The sequence below is a fragment of the Homarus americanus genome, unplaced genomic scaffold (genome assembly GCF_018991925.1).
Source record: "Homarus americanus isolate GMGI-L3 unplaced genomic scaffold, GMGI_Hamer_2.0 scaffold25827, whole genome shotgun sequence".
Lineage (NCBI taxonomy): Eukaryota > Metazoa > Arthropoda > Malacostraca > Decapoda > Nephropidae > Homarus > Homarus americanus.
Window position 1 is genome coordinate 2837216 of NW_024738300.1, and position 23164 is coordinate 2860379.

The window sequence follows — 23164 nt, forward strand, 5'->3', positions numbered from 1 at the left end:
TGGAATTTTCCCCCCACACACTCATCATTCTGTCACTTTATGTAACTTGCTGACAAAACCCATGACCCTTCAGTCCTTTTACGCCCTTAATGCATGAGTCATAAAGGTAAGCATGAACTCCGCATGCTTCCCAGATGGACATTGTAAACGCTTCTGCGCTTCACCTTGCACAGGATGTAAAGGGGTGCCCAATAAACTAGCCCCCTCGTGGGCAATCTGTAATCTGTAAAATCATATTAACGACGGTGGTGGCACGTGCAGTTCCTAGCAGACCGCTTCTGGAAACGCTGGGTGAGGGAGTACCTTCCACTACGCCGCAAAAGACAGAGGTACATAGAACCAACCCAGAATCTCCTGGAAGGCAACCTTGTCCTCATCACTGAGAAAATCTTCCTCGCAACACATGGCCATTGGGCAGGGTCACGGCAGTGGTCCCAGGAGCTGACGATCTGGTGCGCCAGGTGCGTGTGCAAACCGTATCTTGGGAGTTCCGAAGGCTAGTGACCGTGTATGCCTTCGTGAACACGCCACACCGTAAATCTTGGGCGATTGCCCAACGCCGGGAGTGTTATCGCCGCTGGCTTCAACTACAGTGCTGGCGTTGCCTTACCCGAACAAACATTCAATCTATCAGCCTGGGACCACGTGCGCCCCCCCCACCACGCGACCTGCACAAACAAGATGCCCAGATTCTACTGAGTGTATGGTTTAAAGTGTGGCGTGGCCGCCTGGCCTCCATGAGGCAGATCGCCTTCTCAATTGATGCTGTGAGGTCCATGCAGCCACTGCTGTGAGGACTATGCAGCCACACTTGGAACTCCATACTGGTTGGCATTGACCCGCACTTGTAAGTACAGCCAATGTGATGACATACCTCTCAGTACTGAAATATTGTGGACTAATTATGCCTACTCGTTTCTGCCTTATCTGGAGAAATAAGACAATGCGGAATGAAGTGTAACTAAGATAATAGAGTTATGAACTATGTGTCATGTCACTATGCTTAATAATCAATTGTAATTAAGAAGAAATCAATCTTAGACTAACTAATTATGTATCAGATAGATCACCATGTAATATTAATGAACGCCTTGTTCTCTGCAGGTTTTGACCACATCAATAAATATTGAAAGCGACAAAAGGCAAGTTTCAATCATTCCCTTCGACTTGCCCGTCTCCTGAATGTCCTTAACCAAGACGTTTACACACACACACACACATATATATATATATATATATATATATATATATATATATATATATATATATATATATATATATATATATATATATATATATATATATATATATATATATATATATATATATATATATATATATATATTTTTTTTTTTTTTTTTTTTTTTTAATAAAGCACGCAGATTTCTACATGTAACCAACACCTCACCCCGCAAGGATTCGAACCCACGATCTTATAATTGTGACTGGGGAACGCTACCTCTGGGCCACCAGGAAACTAAAAGCAGTCCTAGACTCTGTTATATTTCACACAAAGCCTGTTCAACGAGCTTATGGCGCCGTGAACCTCAAATGGGGACCACCCGTGCCACTTAGGTGATCAGAGCAACGTTTTACCAAATCCGGCTTCGAAACACGAGGATCCATATATATTTCATTAGCCCAAGCTCGTTGAACAGGCTTTGTGTGAAATATAACAGAGTCTAGGACTGCTTTTAGTGTCCTGGTGGCCCAGAGGTAGCGTTCCCCGGTCTCAATTATAAAATCGTGAGTTCGAATCCTGGTGGGGTGAGGTGTTGATTATATATATATATATATATATATATATATATATATATATATATATATATATATATATATATATATACTGTATATGGGGTGGCGGGAGGGGGTCCTGCACCATAAAATTTTTTAGGACAATTTGACCTTCATTCACCACCACCAATACTCTACCTCTTCTTAAACATTGTCTTCATGATTTCATTATCCTTACCTGCCAGCTTCTTCATATCCGGTATTCCTAAATCATTATCTTGTTTACCACAGTGTCAGTATCACCAGCATCCTATCTGTGTTACAAATTGGTATGACACTTTTTGAAACGCATGAATGCAGAAAGAATTGATGTTCATAATACAGTTACAATGATCAAACTCAACTTCTCGAGAAATGACTGCAAACCAAGATAAAACAAACCAATATTTTAGAAATCCACAAAACACTTGCCGGACCTTCTGAAATGTTATAATCATCATCTGGTAGAGGATCCGCGTCTCGGCGCACTAACAGCCTCACTCGTCTCATCTGCAGGTCGGTAGGGCTGTAGGTCCCATCTTTCACCAGAATGTCCGGCAGCCACAGTTTATCAAAGCTCTAGAATGCACACCAAACTTCCCTTAATATATTAAGTACAAAATCATATAACCTTAAATATCACAGATTATTGTAGGAGAAAAAAGGAATAAACAAGATGTAAAGCAACTTTAGCGTTCAAACTTTTGCTTCGTTGGGAAAGTTTCCTTGACGGAGGTTCCTCAGGACAAGCCTCGCGTCTCTCCACTTGATGCTTTGAGTGATGTCAACTGCCACCACGAAACCTAAGATGTCAAATTCTCTGATTGAGGTGATGTCGAGACTTATGTGTAGAGATAACTGAGAGGAGTCTATCGCCGGTGGGGCAAGTTGTGCTGAATATCCCTCAGGTATATTGATGACATCACAGTTAAGTTCGTCCGTGTTATCTGGACAGTCAACCTCTTGGTCACAGCGTTTGATCTTCTTGATGCATGACCCGTCACTGCATGTGAAGTCAGTAATGCCACATGATGTTAGCAGCAACTGTACCTGTATGCGATAAATTTAGGGTCAGACCGTCACACTTCATAATGCAGTGGCATATTAATGTCAACCTACTTATCGTCCAGGAGCAGAGGTCAGAAAAAGACGGGGAGGTGGGGGGGGGGGGAGAGTACCCAAGTCAACAGGGTAGCATTTTTCTGTATAGCTAAAACTAAGCTTTCGGGTGTGGAGATCATAAAACCATATAATGCCATTTTAAAAAATGCGTTGGAGTTGCTTACGGCGTCATTTTCCAAAATGGCCGACTTTCCGTCGAAAGTCAGCATCTCTGGAAGTATGAGACGTAAAGTGATAAGTCGGTTCTCGGAGTTAAGGAATCTGATAAAGATATTATTAGACCAACCATGCTTATGTATATGGAACAAAATAATGAAATGACAGAGTCATGTTGCTGATTTTTCAATGCCAGTATTTTGCAGCTTATAACTATGGGACATAATAAATTACCCATTCATTATAAGTTATGCTTAACATCTGTATTCCAAGAACCCTTTAGGAAACCAGGACATTTAGGCAGCGTTATTTTATTTTTATTAAAAATGGCGAGAAAAAATGCAGGCAATATTGCACTGAGAAAAAAAAAATAAGCATTTTGTGTAATTTAAAATTTTGTTAGCAAAGAAAATAATGGCAGAAAACATATTTGTAAAGAATTTCAAACATAAAAAAAAGCATATTGTTAAATATAATGAATTTGGAAAAAATTAAATCGAAATTTGGTGTTTTATCTTATTAGCGAAAGTTTGAAAGAATCTTTATCATTGTAATTCTATGGTAAATGAAAAATGGCACACAAAAGATAATCAGTCATTCACTCATAAATATCTGTTTGTAGAGGTCTGCAAATCAATGAATGTAATCAAGAATTTAGCTAGTGCACGGCAAAAAGTATGCCTTCCTATGTTATAGACATACATAGAAATAAGCATAGCTTTATAAATCCTCTGATTCACTGCCTGAGTCGCTATCACAAAACGCAGCTTGTGTTAGAAGATATCTACACAGAAATATCTTCTCCACTTGATCACTCGCACACAATGCCTCATAATTACATGATGCAGTGCATGGTTGTTCATTGGTAAGACACTTGCACTGTAGACCACAAGATTAGGAGAGCATTTACATACAAGGTTATTCAACAATTCTGGTGCAACTGGAGGCTGGCTCATCATCTTAGGTACCACAGACGTTCCATCTAGTGTCTTCTCATATCCAAAGGATGTCGGATCACTGACTTCGTGCATTGGTATGACAGCTTCTCGTCATATTTTTAGTCCTTCCCTTCCCTTCCAATAAGGATAAATATTTCACTGGCATGAATTGCATAACGGTGATGTAAAAGCATCACATCGGTGTCTGGACTGCTTACAACAGTATGCTTCGCTCCATTCTCAGCAGCAAATCTCGCATCTACACATATTCTAGTGATTTGATTTAAAAGCCTCAATTTCTTCACTGCCCTGCTTTGTGATCATCACAGCTTTGTCACCATTTCCACCGCTGACATACAAAACGTGTTTTTAAGCCAACATGCCACCATATACTTTGTGTAATATTTTGTTAAATTAGGCCTGTTTTGACCTGTAGCTAAAAAAACGTTTCCAGTTATGTGAGATTGCAACGTCCGGTTGGATGTGGTACGCTATCCCACTTTGCACATCACCACCTTTCCTCCCGGTATGCCTTTTGACACTAAATTCCAAATACTTGTCAAATATGACATAAGTCTCAGTTTCTTCAGTTGGTCTCATGTGTCCAAGTGTCTGCGAAATGTACATCAGAAAACGTGTGGCCATGTCTCGAAATGTGATGGTATTATTTGATGTGGAAGATAGCTGCATCACATACATTTACATGGCTGAACTCACCTGGAACGAGTTCCTCAAGCTTGTGCATAAAATCATATTTTTTTTACCAGAGATCAAGTGCCATCTTCCGTAAAGAGACTCAGGGCCATTGGTGAATTTTCATTTGAAAGGACACGTTGAAGAGGGACTTTTTATTGCTGTTCACTGCCAACAATCTCAGGTACATAATTTCAGCCTCAATGGATAAATTTTTATTATTTACTTTTATAGCTTCTAACGTCAGTCCTTTTTTTAACACTGAACGAGGTCACAAGAGCTCTTCTTTCTACCTTTCTTTAGATACAATTCATTCATCTTTGAACTTTTCAACCAGAATGGTACCCGTCTGCACGGCAATCAGTAAAACTTTTGAATATCACATGGTACAGCAGCACCATTAGCAATGTTCACGACTTCAGTAGGCGGATTTGATATATCAAAGGTGTCAATGTACGACCCATTAAACATCTCGCTCATCCTGTTGATATCTTCATCCCAACGTTTTGCTGCCTGGGCGCCAAGGTGGTAGGACCCATCGTTCTCTGCACACCCATTTACATTCTAACGAGTTTGTTCTGAGAACTGTTCTGTTATTGGTTTACTTAAGAAACATTTTATTAATGTGGGTCCTCTAAGAGTCAGACCATTTATTCCACATACTCCTTTAAGGGCTTTGTTCTGTGTTGCCTCAATTGTGTAGTCCACGCAAACAGAATTAAATTTCCTCTGTGAAAGCTTGCTTAAGAAATGATCCCTTCAAAGGGCTTCAAGGATCTGACGTGGTAACCTTTGTAGCTGTTAAGAGAAATACTAGTATGTATTTGCTTCTACGCCCTAAACTCGTGAGACATAAAGGCAAGCAGGAACTTAGCATGCTTCCCTGTTGGGCGCTGTAAACGCGTCTGCGCTTCAGCTTGCACAGGGTGTAAGTGGGTGCCCAATAAACTAGCCCCCTCGTGGGCAATCTAAAAAAAAAAATCTATGTATTTGGAACGATTAGTGTTGATTAAAAGTGGTAAGAGGCGTACTGCAGCTGATTCATGCATACCCCATGATCCTTGTCTAGTTGCACAGGGCGTAAAACCTTGAAAAGAAAGTCTTCCCAGAACTTGAATGTTTGTGACATATTTTTCCCATGTCCTCTGAACTCTTCCAGCAGTGGCATAATCTTCTCCTCAATCTCTTCAATGAGTTAGTATTTGTCTAATTGATCTGAATTTATCTTTATCAGAGTCCTTGATCCCAAAACATATAGTTTGATACCATAATCATCACCTCAAGTCGCATAGTTCTAGAGACAATGCATCACATGGTTTCAAAATCTCCACACCCCAAAGCTTAGTTTTAGCTATACTGACAGATGTTACCCTGTTGACCCAACCTACTCGAAAACTAAGGCCCTTTGGGGATCTTGCTCTTGGACTATTAGGATGAAACTAGCTCTATATAAATATTCAAAAAATCTTTCATCGGGAGTTAGCAGATATATTATTGAAATGTGCTTCACTATTTATCTTTTCCTATGTGCGGGTATTTTAGATAAAATGAAAGAGGAAAATTAGGTATTATAAAGAAGAAAAAAAAATCATGATTCCTCATACTAATGATAGATTAACGTATAATGTTCCACAAGTAAAATATTAACATACCTGATCCTGACCACACGCGTCGCCCTTCACGTCCCATGTATGTAAGCCGAATGGGTAGTCATTTGGCTTGTTGGATTTCATGCGGGCCTCCACCGCCCTGTCGAGGCGGCTCTTGATCAACCAAGTATGGTTATTCCAAGTCATTCTGCTCAAGAAGAAGCCTTCTAATACTGGTTTCAAGTTGTAGTAATCATATGGAGAGTAGAAGCGATCAAATTTTGAGAGGTCGCAAAGTCCACGCAAATGAAGTTTAGGAGTTGATGTGAAGTTGCATATTGGGCATTGGAGGATGTTGCAGGGTGATGCAGCCCACTTGTATTTGACGTTGATGGCCACAAAGGCCAAGCAGCTATGTTCTTCAGTGGGCACCATCCAGCCAGGGAGGAAATCGGCCCAGATTAGGGGCTTTCTTTCTGGCACTCTTGTCCACCCACCATTTGTATGATTTGCCACTACGCCAAGCCAAAATGAGGTGCCCCAACTATCTGCACAGTAGTTGTTAAATTCTTCATACTTGTCGTATATAGCAACGTTTTCCTCAGGATTTGTGGGAATAATGATGTCTCCAGTAAAAAAGTTGCACATTGCTAGTGACGTCTCAAAGTCAATTCTTTCGGGTATTATCATCACCAAATCAGGTTCTTGAGTGCAGATATCCTCTAAACCCATTTGATACAACTCGATATCTCCACTTGGTTTTAAGTGAGTCATGTTTAATTCAAACTCATAAATAGGATAAAGTAAATCATTCATTGCGTTGCAAGATGCAAAGTCTCTCAGGTCTTCAAGCGATAAGGCAACATCATAAAACCTAAAGTCAGCCAGATCACCGTGAATAGCCTCGATGAACATAAGATCAGCTGCCGGGTTATAGTTCTGTCCCACCAGAAAGCGGCCGCCGCCCCTCACTTTGTGAAGCTGTTCACTTGTGACGCCAGGACGACGAATTAGCGCCATATGAACCTGATATATACAAATATATATATATATATATATATATATATATATATATATATATATATATATATATATATATATATATATATATATATATAAAATCACAATAGGAAAAGGGAACCAATGGAGCACCTTAGCTTTTGTCTTTATTCAAGACATCTTGAATAAAGCAAAAGCTAACGTGCTCCATTGTTTTCTTTTTCATGTGTGATTGTATCAAGATTTATCTTATCCACTTTTTCAATGTATGTGTGTTTGTTTGTTTGTGTCTCCGGACGAGAATTTCGGAAACTACTTTACAGATCTGTAGTAATGATGGACGGTGTTATATATAGTGATGATGGACGGTGTTAAATGTAGTGATGTTGAATGATGTTATATGTAGTGATAATGGATGTTGTTATATGTAGTGATGATGTGTGGTGTTACTTGTAGTGAAGATGGATGGTGTTATATGTACTGATGATGGGTGGTGTTATATGTATTGATGATGGGTGGTGATATATGTAGTGATGATGGATGGTGTTATATGTTGTGATGATTAGACAATAAAATAAAATCAGTTTATGCTAAAAAATATACTTTGCTGTACCGATGTAGTGGAACTTACATACACCGTTAATGAACTATTGATGGAAGAAGAAGTTTTGGGGACTGAACAGTAGTTGCAGAAAGGGAGTTACTCAGAGACTACTCTGTTGAAGTTCTGGTGAATTTTCTTGAAGAAAATAAGCCTCACCTGGTGCCTCATCAAGCAAATGCTTATGAACAGATCTTGCACCTGGCGGGACAGGAAAAACATTCCTGATCAACCTTCTGTTGGCCAAAGTACGTCATCAGGGGAAAATTGCTCTTGCTGTGGCATCCTCAGGCATTGGTGCAACAATAGTAGAAGGAGGACGTACTGCACACTCAACTTTTAAACTGCTTCTCAATCTCGCTCACAATGAGAATCCAGTGTGCAACATCAAAAATGGATCGGCAAAGGCAAAACTCTTTGAAAAATGCAGCCTCATAATCTGGGATGAATGCACTATGTCTCACAAGTTAGCGTTTGAAGCATTGGACAGGACCTTGCAAGACATACGAGAAAATGACCAGCTCATGGGTGGCATTACAATGGTCATTGCTGGAGACTTTCGCCAGACCCTACCTGTCATTCCTCGAAGCACTCCAGCTGATGAACTGAATGCGTGCCTCAAGGCATCATACCTTTGGAGAAGTGTTCAGACTCTCACCCTATCCACAAACATGAGAGTACATCTGCAAGGAGATCAGGATGCTGGACGGTTAGCAAACCTTCTACTACAGATTGGGAATGGAACTTTCCCTGTTGATTCAGAAGGACAAATAATCATTCCTCAAGGATGTGAAAATGTTGTAAAGTCCTCAACTGAGCTCACTAACATGGTCTACCCAAACATTATCCACCACTACAAGGATCACAATCGCTGCGTGAACGCGCAATTCTGGCTCCAAAGAATGAAACAGTGGCTGAAATCAACATGACTCTACTCAGATAGTTTCCAGGCAGTGAGACCTTATTCAAATCTGTTGATACAGTAAACGACCAGGACCAAGCAGTCCAGTACCCTGCAGAATTCCTTAATTCCTTGGAGCGTGCTGGAATGCCTCCTCACCACCTAACTCTCAAGATTGGAACTCCTATAATGCTCTTAAGAAATCTTGAACCACCAATCCTCTGCAATGGCACAAGACTGGTGGTGAAGAACATGATGCCACATGTACTGGAAGCTACAATACTGACAGGAAAACCTAAAGGAGAGGACGTTTTTATATCAAGGATACCTCTCATCACCACTGACCTGCCATTTGAGTTCAAGCGACTTCAGTTCCCGGTTAAAGTGAGCTTTGCCATGACCATCTACAAAAGCCAGGGACAGTCCCTAAAGATAGTTGGCCTAAACCTGGAGTTTCCTTGCTTCTCTCGTGGACAGTTCTATGTTGGATGCTCCAGAGTGGGAACTGGCAAAAATCTGTACATACTTGCTGCTAATGGCAAAACCAAAAATGTGGTCTACCTTAATGCACTACAGTGAGACAATGTGGAGCCTCCCGGAGGGTGGCGTCCTACCGTGGCCTAGCGATAGAGCCGCCCAGAGAGCGGCGATTCCGATAGTATATATATATATATATATATATATATATATATATATATATATATATATATATATATATATATATATATATATATATATATATATATATATATATATATATATACTGATGACCACAAAGAAGCAAGAAAACACTCATTTATTTATTCATGCCTGAAAAAACATATTAGTAAAACGACTGCGACCCCCAAAATATACGCATGGTAAAAAGACGAGACCCTACTCTGCCATAGGTCTAAATAGTTTTACCTCTGCCACATTATCAAATTCTCTGGAGAATAAAATACACTTTCCTTATAACTATAAAACGAGAGTAGTTTCTGCACTAATTCAATGGAATACCCTGGTAAAAGTAAATAACAAAAGGTCTACGAATTTAAATTACAATTACTGCAGGTATTATAAATTTATCTGTGTCACTAATCTTGTACTGTATGGCGAATGGTGTTCAATGTAACCCTAAATCAATATGTTATACCGCAAGAATGTTTTATACTACGAGAAATGTTATGGCCAAAACAAACAACCCAACTAAATTGTTCTTGCAGATTATAGCACCGGAGACAATAATAAGTATTGATTAGACAGTTAAAAATTTTACCAATACAATTAATAAAAGGATTTTGTATGTTAGTCATGAAAGATGTGCATCCCTGGATCACCAGGCAGGTGATGTTATACTCTATCATAGCTTCGGATGACTGGTTGGCTTAGGCGTTATATGGTTTTCTCCTAAACAACAAAGCTAACTTTTTTATATTAAGTAATTTACTATGATGTAGTTTTCTAATAACTTTTGTTAAATAATAAAATCTTAGTTTAGGATATAGATTGTTTTCCACATCACGCTGAAAACAAAGTTTCTGACGTATTAGTAACTCGAGAAAGTCGTTCAAATTCACTTATTGTGTCAACTAGCTTGAGATATTAAGTGCGTAAGCATTTAAATAACTTAATAAAATATTACTTTGAATAAAGAACATTTTCATGTATATTCTACTTAATTCTACTTATTATATTTACATTTATCGCGTTACTTTTCTCTTTTCGCGACACACACACACACACACACACACATACACACACATACAGTCAATCCACTTACTATTGCTAAAGGTATAATCAACCTGGAAAAGAGTAAGTTGATAGATGTTACAAGTGAGGATATTTCCATAGCTAAAGGTTGTATACATAGTGTTTTACGTAAGAAATTGGTTTCAAACATTCCAAAAATGTTTGAAAGAAGCCTTGAAAATTTTGAAAAATAATGAGATTATCCATATTACCAAGGCTAATTACTCAAATGCTATTGTAATTTTGGATAAAAGTGACTATAATGATAAGATGAATTCATTACTAAGTGATGAAAGCACTTATTGTGAGCTTAGAAAAGATCCCCCGGAATATTATAATAAGTTATCTAACTCCAAAATGAAGGAGTTTTTGAAAAAGAACCCAAATCTCATCAAACAGCTCTCTCAAATCAATCCCACTTTACCTTCTTTTTTTATCAAATTCCATAACATCCTATCGTGAGTTCTGTGGGTTCTGTTACGTACAAATTATCCAAGTGGTTGGTTAGGATGCTATCCTTGAAATTAGAGGAAGTAGTAGCGAGGATGAAGGAAGAAACGAGACAAGGAAAGCCCGTGTCTGACGAAGACTCAGGCGAATGGAAGGTTGTGAGGAGAGGGACGACCAAACTGGAGGTGAAAAAACACACCAAGGATACGACAACAACGACAACAACAGCTAAGTGTACCAACTCTTTCAGTCCTTTGATAGATGAATTGGACGTTAGCATAGTCAGGAACAAGGCTGACAAGAAAGTTAAGAAAACATAAATTGTTAGCGATTCCCAGGTACAGTACCTGCACAGAGCTTTTTGTGGTAAGAATAAAAATAGGATGAGAGTGTGTTTGCCAGGAGCTGGGGTGGGGGATATAGTTGACAGAATGGACAATATCTTGTCTGGTAATGGGAACAAACCCATTATCTGCATCAGTGCAGGATGCAATGATATTGGCTGGTGTAGGAGTGAGGAGCTTCTTGATAAGTTCAAGACAGCTATAGAACATATTAGGTCGAAGGAAGGGATCCCTATCATATGTGGTGTCCTACCTAGAAGGAGAGTTGGCAATGAATAGTTGCCAAGGGCATTTGGTGTCAACGGCCGTCTTGAAAAATATTGCAAGTCAATATCATTCCCATGCATTGACAACTGGGACAACTTTTACGGTAGAAGGGACCTTTGTGTTAGGGATGGGGTGCATCTGTCTAGGGATGGGGTGGCAACCCTGGCTGACTCTCTCGAGAGGGCAGTTCAAAAGATGTCGAAGTCTTTAAACAGCTAGGAGAACATATGATCACAGGGGTGGAAGAGACTGCATTGGGAGCGGGTAAACAAAGTGAAAGGTTACGGGAAATAGTGCTAGGAATGATGACACAGCTAAATTAGGCAGATAGTTAATATCTATACGCTAAAAAGAGAGGACTCAGAACACGACTAACTTAAATGTCTACTACGCAAACAGTAGAAGCATGAGGAACAAAATGGATTAAATTGGGGCGATGGTATGTACCGAAAAAATCGATATAATAGCATTCACTGAAACATGGATAAACCTAGGCTCACGTGAGTTACCTGTCGAATACCAAATTGCAGGTAACAAATTATTCCATACCGATAGGCAGATTAAGAAAAAAGGCGGAGTAGCAATCTATGTCAGGGATAATCTAAGTGTGAAATAAATAAGGAAATAAAAACTGAGCGGAATACAGAAACAATTTGGATATAATTAATCGATAGTAGGGAAAAATTAATCATAGGAGAAATATATAGACATCCTAATCTTGATAGAGTTAATGAGCGACTTATTTGGGATGAAATGCGCAGGGCTTCCATACATACCAAAGTCTGTATAATAGGCGACATCAAATTTAGCCAAATAGAACGGATTGATCTTACGGATAATTCAGAGTCAGAGGATTTTCTTGAAACAGTCCAGCACTGTTTCCTAGGCCAACATATAACCGAACCCACCTGGGGTAATAATATACTCGATTTAGTTCTGTCAAAGAGAGAAAACCTCATTAATTATGTCGAGGTAGGGAACGAAGTTGCTAACAGCGATCGCAAAGAAATATGATTCCAATATCAACTTCAGGGCAGCTGCAAGGAAAATTCCTTTAAAGTCCCAGATTTCAGAGGGGCAAACTTTGATAGTTTGAAGACGTAGCTGAGAGAAGGGGGTATCACGCTTGGGGGTGAATTACATAACCTCACACTATGTACCCACAGAGGGCGACCACACCTTACCTGGAGACCTGACGGTTGAGGATGACCTGAAAACGAGATCTGAGGTTGACGAGTTCCACAACAATTTAAATAATGAGTTACTTAATGCACAAAGGCAGAACATACCATACAATGACCCTAAATAGATAACTAAGTATTAAAAAAAAACAATATTGGACAAGGGAAGGCTATAGGTACGGTAGGCGAATAAATTGTGGTGAAGTTTACCTCTGAGATTATCATAAGGTATTGGCCGGTAGGGTTAAGACCGAGATAAGAAAAGCAAAGAGGAATAATGAGTTGAAGGTAGCAAGGAAGGCGAAGTCAAACCCCAAGGGATTCTAAAACACGAGAAATGATTGGACCAATACAGTCAGACACCGGCGAGCTAACTGATAACGACGGAGAAATAACAATAATCTGAATAAATATTTTTCAACAGTTTTCACCACCGAAAATTTAAACATGGTACCCAAGGCAGAGATAGTGAAGGAAATAAATTAAGCGAGATAGTAGTGACTAGTAACGATGTTTGAAAGCAAATAGACAAACTAAAGCCTAATAAGTCACCAGGTCCTGATGAGATATTTGCCAGAGTATTAAAGGGATGTAAAGAAGAGCTTAGCAAAGTTGTTTAACATGTCCTTAAAAACGGGTGTAGTATCAGAATCCTGGAGGATAGCGAATGTAATACCAATTTTCAAAAAGGGAGATAGATCACTATCCTCTAACTACCGTCCAATCAATCTAATATCAATTGTAGGCAAATTACTGGAAGCAATCATTTCAAACTTTATTCAAAACTAGCGGACTCACTGCCCTCCGGGCGGCTCTTTCTCTAAGCCAAGGTACTCGTTGGAAGGCATGTTTTCCAGTGCATTTTTAAATGACTGTACATACGTGTTGCGCTCATGCAGCATTTCTTGGATAGATAGGACAATGTCATGTCTGATACATTGAATGTTGCCACACCTGATAGTAGTCTGCTTTTCATGATCTCCCATGAAGTAGATTTGGAGGAACTTTGCCTGCTCATCTTCCAGTGATAAGACGGATCCTGCTTTGTGATAGACTTGACCCTGGACTTTGAAGGTAGGCATGTATCCGTGCTCACGAACTACTCTGGTAGCTCCAAAGGATGTCATCTGGAAGCATGAATTGTACTTCCGTATATTTTCCAAGAAGTGTTTTGACTCTGGTGTTGTTCCCAGCATGAGAGTTTTCAATGGTAGTGGTGGTTTTTCCAAATTTGGCAGTCGTACTTTCCCATGAGAGCAGCAGAGTCCAGCAGATTCTCCTTTGTACTTCTTTGCACCGCAGTATTCACATTTCTTATCCACATTGCCAATGACAACAGAGGGATACTATTCATATTCTATATATAACATTATCCATGATCACTAAATATAAAACGATCCATCATCACAACATATAACACAACCTATCATCACTAGATATAACAACATCCGTCATCACTACATATAACATCATCCATCATCACTACATATAAAGCCATCCAACAGCACTACATATAACACCATCCATCATCACTACAGATAGGTAAAGTAGTTTCCGAGTTTCTCGTGCAGACACATAGACAAACATACAGACTTCTTTGTTTTATATTGATATAGATCATCACTACATATAACACCATCCATCATCACTACAGATCGGTAAAGTAGTTTCCAAGATTCTCGTGCGGACATACAAACAAACAGACAGACTTCATTGTTTTATATTGAGATAGCAGAAACGCCATCCTCCAGGCTGCTCTTTTGCTAGGCCACAGTGTGAAATATCGTAAGTTTGGCAAACCTAGTTAGAATAGATACCTACCTACCTTGTTAGAATGGACAGCCTAGAAAAGTTAGAGATCAACGAAAAGTAAGCTGTAATGAGAGAGAGCATAAGGATAAAATTAGCTATAATACAAGGGATGGGATACGACTCTTCAACCTCTGTGTAGTGTAAGAGATGGAGGTTAAATGCAGAGAAAAAAAGGGCCATAATGAAAGAGAACCTAAGGATCAAGAATAGCTGTAAATGATAGGAGGGAATACGACTTTTCTACGTGTGTGGGGTCGGGCTGTGTCTGATAGGATTGTTTGGAGTTTTTTTGAGATCACTACATATAACACCATCCATCATCACTATATATAACACCATCCATCATCACTACATATAACCCCACCCATCATCACTACATATAACACCATCCATCATCACTACATATAACACCACCCATCATAACTACATATAACACCATCCTTCATCACTACATATAACACCACCCATTATCACTACATATAACACCATCCATCATCACTACATATAACACCATCCCTCATCACTACATATAACACCACCCATCATCACTACATATAACACCATCCATCATCACTACATATAACATCATCCATCATCACTACATATAACACCACCCATCATCACTACATATAACACCATCCATCATCACTACATATAACACAATCCATCATCACTACATATAACACCATCCATCATCACCACATATAACACCACCCATCATCACAACATATAACACCATCCATCAGCGCTACATATAACACCACCCATCATCACTACATATTACACCATCCATCATCACTACATATAACACCACCCATCATCACTTCATATAACACCATCCATTATCACTACATATAACATCATCCATCATCACTACATATAACACCACCCATCATCACTACATATAACACCATCCATCATCACTACATATAACACCACCCATCATCACATATAACACCATCCATCTACAGATCGGTAAAGTACTTTCCGAGATTCTTGTGCGGACACACAAACATACTTCTTTGTTTATATATATATATATATATATATATCATATATATATATATATATATATATATATATATATATATATATATATATATATATATATATATATATATATATATATATATATATATATATATATATATATATATATATATATATATATAATATACTCCATTTCACATTGTGTATGATGTGCAAAGCTAAAGTTAGGTTAGCTTAGGTTTAGGTCAGGCTAAGTTTAGTGTGAATTTTAATGCGATTCTCACCTATGCACAACATATCAATTCATTAAACGGAATATTTTTACAGGTACTTCATAGATAGTCCGAAACATGGCCCGCAGCTGTCTGGGATCTGAGTGTAGGCCAATTGTGTCAATCCTGTAAGCCCTTAAGGCTCACTTTGGTGGGAATGGAACCTTGAGCTACAGAGAGTAGTTAAGGTTATAAATGTTTGTCCCATCATGGTTTAGTGGGTAAGCCTCTCGACTACCATTGGTATTGGTCCGAGATCGAAACCCGGCACTCGGAGGTGATTAATTTTTATAATGATTTGCATGTGTATACTATAGGTAGATAGACAGTTTTACATTTTTATGTATATAATATTTTCTTGAACTGCTGTATATTACCCGCGAAATCAGTTTTTTTAATATTATAAATGAGCATATATTATTAATTAATGATAATTTCATAACTGTAGTAATATACAACTATAATTAAGGAGGAACTCCAGATTTAAAGATAATATCTTTGAAAATGGGTGACTCACCAGGTCATCGAAGATCATGTACTGGACGTCCTTGGTCATGTCCGCAGACAGACATATCTGGTGCCAAGTGTACAGGCGGAGAGGTACCGCCATCTCCATAAACCCCGTGTACTTACAACACTCCAGCCGCAGGTTGGACTGAGGCCAGTCAATACCTTCAGACAAAGAATAATTTGTAATAAGCGCATTCGTTGAAGAGGCTCAGAGACATAATTAAAACAAAGCAAATTTTTTGTTTTAGTTTATGACATCAAAACTTGAACATAATCTGATCAGAACCGGAATAGTCTGTCTACCTTTACATTGACCGGATTATCGTCCTATTAATAAATATCCTTTCTTCTCCAAGTAATTGGAAGGTTCTGGTTCCCAATAATTAACTAATTAAATGTTTCATGAATATTCATCTTCAACACAACTATTCTCGCTTTTCATACAACTTCCCTCAAGTAAACATTGTTTTCATATTCGTCAGCCATGTACTTTACTGACACTCCTTGATAGCATCATCATCAGTTTGAGAGGGAAATATATAGTCTCACAACAGAGCAATAGACAGACATTAAAAAGGATCCATAATTTTGTTTTTATTTCAGCCTACAACTGGCCACAACAGTTTGAGGAATTCTCTACTAAAAAATAAATTAGGCATCAAATGAAATTAGGTATTATTCATCAGGTCGGAGTAGTACTCAGTTATCAAAGTACAATAAATATAAACATAAATACGACAAACCAAACAGTCCCCAAACCAGAAAAAAAAATTTAACCATAATAATCATACACTGACCTAATGTCTAAAATCAGAACGAGCATAACCCTGAGGTTGCTAACAGTACAATAATTCTTACCCAGCATAATCTCCTGGTAGTGCTCGCCAGTGGTGTAGCTGAAGATGGTATTGAGTCGGGATAAATGGAACAGTCGAAGCCGCACACACACAGTCCACTGAGGGTGTGATAAAAAGTGGTCGGTGGAGTTGTGCTAGTTTTAAACACAAAGTGTACGATAACGGGCATTTTTATCACTATTATTAAAACAACAACATACGGTTGAGTGGGTTTTTCCTTTGAGAAATAGTTTCAATGTACTGTAAGTAATAAATAAAATATGTTGCAAGCTAACAATAGCTACATCTATTGTTTTGTTGTCTTTTCCAGTAGTAGTTGTCATTAGTTTTTGTTAATGAAGTGTATTGTAGACAAGATGCAGTATTGGCATTGAAAAAAGTCGCTGAATTAACATCACGTACACAGAAATATACAATTTTCACATGAGACTGGCGGTGATTATGTGTAGGGATATACCTTAATATTAATGACATCTGTTGCGTGTCAGTTGTATTAACAATGTGTGTTAAAACAAATTTATGGATATGGTAAGAATTGATACATGATAATCTTCTCATGGTTCTGCCATATGTGTAATATTTTGTTTTCTCGTGTCAACACCTGAATATGTTAAGCCCGTGTAAAGAATAACATTTTCAACTACTCCACAAAATTTGAAAAATAACGTATTTACAACGTGATTAAACAAATATTTTTACACCGCATTTAAATTCATAAGCCTCTTGAGCAGTTAAATAATTAATATTCTTATATATGGGGATCATGAGTAAATAGATAAATCATAACACAGTAAAATACATATATTGATATGAGTATAGCATCTTTCAAAAGACAAAACTGACGATTTTAGTTATGAAATTACACGCAATTGAATGGGTAAGATTTTAGTGTGAATATATACAATCCTATCACGTTCACACTACCTGAGACAGGTCTGGGAGGGCATTCTTCCCACTATCCAGAAAACTATCATTGGATGCCACGTCCATCCTCTGCAACCTCACCACTGTCACCTCCTCGGTCACCCCTGAAGAAACCAAAATGAGAAGATTCAACGACCTGACTCTAGACTTACCGAAATTATGTATATCTTTGTCCAGGTAGGATTCATTTATAGTCCAAAGAACAAGATAATATCCAAATAAACATGAAACTTTCAGATATTCTTGGGCAATATAACAAGAATACCAGAAAGACCATACAAATGTATGAGACAAATTTGATTCTCCTATTTTTCGCTAAATTTTTATATTAATAAGTATGTTAAGTTAGTTCTAGGGAATAGGAATTTTTTGCAGGTATACCCTAAACTTTCCATTCAATGAACAGATCATGAATATGAAGTATGGTGTCAAACTTACCAGGTAGGATGAGTGCCTGTAGGATGGCCAGGTTGTAGATAACGGTGAATCCTAGTGACATTGTTGCTTATAGAGACAACCGCCTTCACGTATGAACGTGAAACATAGCTGTAATAAGGCAGGGCCATTTTCAATGCGATAATCGTGGAAATTGAGCATGATTTTTTTAACAGACATTCTGCTTGGTGACAAAAAATAATAACATAATCTAATATTTTCATATGCAGAGTCACCTCCAGTTCGATGTGTTTTTCCTAAATTTCTTCTCTTTTTAATATTTGTTTATAAAAGGGAAAGTTTCCCCAAATGATTAATATAATTACTTGACACATTCCTTTAACCATCTGAATAAAAGTATATATAATTATAATCTTCACGATGTAGAGTTATATTAACTGATTATCTCTACTACCTGTACAGTTAAGGACACTTCCGAATAGTTCACTCAGTGTTGTCAAGCTACCATCTCTATAAGTTGTGAACCCCTAGGCCCGAATTCAGAAAGGTAGTTTGAGCCAGGGGGTTTGAGTTCGGCTCAGGCATGTAAATCAGGATTCTTTGATCCGAGATTTCCTGCAGTGGATTACCCATATTCTGAACATCGCCTTGAACCCCGGATCGGGTAATCTGCTGTATTTACTTCAGTTACAGGCAGGGATTCGAACACTGAAATTCCAGCCAATCACGTTTCATCTGCACCATTACAACAGCCAATCACCATCGAGAGTAATGTTTACAAGATTATGGCGGCAACTATGACTGGAAGAGTTTTTGCGGAGGAGAAGAAATCTCTCCTTGCACATCAGAAGTTACTTTTATTACTATAGTTTTGATCAAATTGTGATCAATTATAATGATTTATGGTACTGTGTTACAACGTGGCTGTGTTGTTTTTTGATAACAAAGAAATTCATAGAGGAAGAACAAATACATAATTTTTTTTATATAATCCGGGACGGGTGTTAATAATCATAACCAAAGCAAGATGAATCAATGCAGGCCGTAGTAACCTGGCTAGGTTCGGTTAGGTTAGGTTTCTTTCTGTTCTATTAACCCCACACTTTCCCTGATTAATAATGTTAAGGAAACACCTTCCTTTATAAATAAATAAAAATAAAAATGCATTCAGCATCGATTCAATTATATTGAAAATACATCAGAATATTTTTCCTAATGAATAACACTCAAAATAAAGAAGCGTCAGTGTTCTTTACATTTACAGACTTGATCTTCATGGACCCTAAACACGAAAGTGTTGTAACACATTACCATAACTCATTCAGTAATCAGAATCTTTCTTACCCGGAAACTATTCGTTGCGAAGAATCTCAAAATAATCATCAGCTGATGAATGGGAGGTAGAGGTGAACCATAGCCAACAGGTCTGTCAAGTAGATGCTCCATATGACGGAATATATCAAGGAAATCTCCTTTGCTGAACCTATATCGTTGTTTAAATTCCGTGTCATCATAAAAAAATTATAGGATTCCGCCTATCTACCATCAGTCTTCTCTCTATAGAATTTCCAATTTGATGATATTGTCGAAAACCGCGCTCTCTGTCAAAATTCATGTTGACTTGCTTGAAGGATAGACCGCCAAACCTGCCTCCTGGCTGGATTAACGAGAGGATCGACAATTCCGATCTTAAACCCGGTTTGAATCTTTGTGTTGGTTCTAGTCAGCGTTCTGAATACCAGCAATCTTCAATCTTCGCTCGATCTTTGGTTTAAACCTTCATGCGGTTTGAAATCACTGTTCTGAATTCGGGCTAGAGTCCGACGACATGAGGTGCACATGGCAGCCTGGGACCAAAATATTCTAAAAAAGTTGCATATAATTTGTCTCATTACAAGGTCCGGTAACGGTGATGCTTTACATGATCTTTCGTTTACTTAATACTTTCGTAAATTAATTGATGTAATATGAGCGCTTATCATGTTATAACCTAGCAGCGTGTGGGCCTAACCTCCACCAGGGTCAATCACGATTTTATTGATTTTTGTGTCATGCTTTGACGCTTACGAAGTATATTGAAAGAAAATTTTAATCATTAAAGGCAGCAAAACGATATTTAATTAACATTAATCTAAAGAATCACAAACTTTATCATCTCCGAAGTCCAGTACAAAATTAATTATATTATTAACAGCTTTCTATGCAAACAGTGAGCCATAAAGGTCATATCTCCTCAGTTTATGGATAATCCTAATATCGCAGCTCCACAAGGTGACCAGGAGACAGGTTACTTCTAACCCCAACCCCTCCTTTGTGACCTCACTCCACTTAGAATTCGGGTTGTGTTGGTCGAATTATTGTAGGTATACAGGTATTTTCCTTTTTAGACTTCAATTAATTTGTAGCAACTCTGTTTTAAGAACATAAGAACATAAGAATGGAGGAAACTGCAGTGGGCCTATTGACCCATATTAGGCAGTCCCGTTTATACCCAACCCCTATTGCTCATATAAACATCCAACCTATGTTTGAAGCTATCCAACGTATTCGAGTTAATGATGATATTTGGTAACTTGTTCCATTCATCCACTTCTCTATTTCCAAGCCAGTGTTTACCTATTTCACGCTGAAATCTAAATTTGTCTAATTTAAAACCATTGTTACGAGTTCGCTCCTGGTTGGATAGTTTGAGTACCTTTGCAATGTCCCCTTTGTTTACCCTGACTTTCATTTATACACCTCTATCATGTCGCCCCTCGCTCTACGTCTCTCGAGGGAGTGCAAATTATGATGCTTAACCTGTCTCTGTACTCAAGGTTCCTAATGCCCGGGATTAGTCTTTTCATTTTTCTCTGTTTGAAGATTATGAGTGATAATCTGCTTCTCGCGTCATGATTAAGAGAGGACCTTTGGTAGACTCCACTGAGCTATCAGTGTTTTTCTCGTTTTTTTTTTTGGCTGTTGATGTTGTTCATCACTGTACGTTGGAAACCTCCTCCTTCTCTTCTCTTCACATTTCTGTCTTAAAAACATACGTACTAATACATGTAAAAGAGGTTTCTATAAATTAGTTTATAACAGACCATAACTTTGCTGCTTTTAGTTATTAGAAAAAATATGTAGTACACAACGCTGATGCGATGTAGAGATATAGGATGTAAACCTTCGGTGATAGAGTACAATAGTTATAATCCTCATAGGGTCATCACGATACTACTTGTAGTAATATTAGTCTGGACAATCAGGTAAAGAAACACATATTGAACTTATGAGTGGAGGGATGTTTCTCTCGGTGAAAATATAGCCATTGATACGGAAGTAACACTGAGACAAGCATTTTTGGTTTAATCGACCAATGCATTGATGTGAAGTGTTCTATATATATATATATATATATATATATATATATATATATATATATATATATATATATATATATATATATATATATATATATATATATATATATATATATATTTATATGTAGATCCACAATGAAAACGTGGATAAGATAAATCTTGATAAAATCACACGGGAAAAGGAAACAACGGAGCACCTTTTGCTTGAATAAAGACGAAAGCTTCCCTTCAAGTTATATATATATATATATATATATATATATATATATATATATATATATATATATATATATATATATATATATATATATATATATATATATATATATATATATATATTGCTCACTGTAGTAACGTCAACAAATATTAATAACACTTGACACACGAAATGCTATATTATGCTACGAAATTAGATTTATGTCAATAAAGACAGGCACAGGACACTCACAAGTCTGCTATACTTTGCTTGATCTGCAGGTTTCAGATAGATCTTGACAACGGGAGGCGCAATTGAAGAATGCTCCCTCGGTCCAAGTGTGTTGCTGACTAGCCAAGCTGCGTGAGCTAATTCATTGATTATTTTATGACTAAAATCAAGTTGAACGTTTACCATTGGTCTGCACCTTTAAAAATCGATCTTCTCATACGTCATTGGATGACCAAGCAGATAGATAAATTGCGATTGGTCCACGCAAATTACTATCGTTTGTAAGTATAAAACGAAGCAATGAGAGTGTACGATATCACGAGAAAAAAAAATGTAGCTGATGTGGCCGAAAATAGTATACTTAATTGAGAAATCAGGCTAAGTTAATTTTAGCTAGCAAAAAGAGAAAATAAACTGAGGAAAAGATAGCGAACAAATTTTTAAGAAAATAAAAAAAGGTGCGGTGCATGAAAAATAGAAGACGAAAGTAGCGAAAAGAAAGGATTAAATTGAGAGGGATGGAAGAGAATAAAGTGAAATTTTGAAATTACAATTACCTACACATGAACGTACTATGGGCTAGGTGTGTGTTAGGGTGCATGCAAGATGCAGAAGCATAGCGCCATAGTCATGGGCGTGGAACCGTGGAACATAAGAACATAAGAATGGAGGAAATATCAGCGGGCCTATTGGCCCATAACTGGGCAGTCCCGTTTCCACCCAACCCCTATCGCTCATTTATTCGTCCAACCTATATTTGAAGCTACCCAGCCTGTTCGAGTTAATGATGATGTCTTATAACTTGTTTCACTCATCCCATATTATATTTGAAACCCAGTGTTTACCTATCTCGCCCCTCAATCTAAATTTGA

The 23164-nt window shown here is 37.8% G+C and overlaps 1 protein-coding gene across 1 annotated transcript in view; it reads right to left on the reverse strand.

Annotated features, from left to right (window-relative positions):
- The window catches only part of LOC121873920, a 46915-nt gene extending 24522 nt beyond the window's left edge, over positions 1–22393 (reverse strand). The window contains exons 1-8 of the mRNA XM_042377799.1: positions 22314–22393; positions 18549–18656; positions 18111–18214; positions 17188–17284; positions 16337–16491; positions 6335–7297; positions 2476–2823; positions 2211–2352 (exon numbers count right to left, since the gene is read on the reverse strand). Of these exons, the coding sequence (XP_042233733.1) occupies positions 2211–2352; positions 2476–2823; positions 6335–7297; positions 16337–16491; positions 17188–17284; positions 18111–18214; positions 18549–18609 (1870 nt within the window). The 5' untranslated portion in view covers positions 18610–18656; positions 22314–22393. The remainder of the gene's footprint in view (positions 1–2210; positions 2353–2475; positions 2824–6334; positions 7298–16336; positions 16492–17187; positions 17285–18110; positions 18215–18548; positions 18657–22313) is intronic.
- Between the last annotated feature and the right edge of the window lie 771 nt (positions 22394–23164).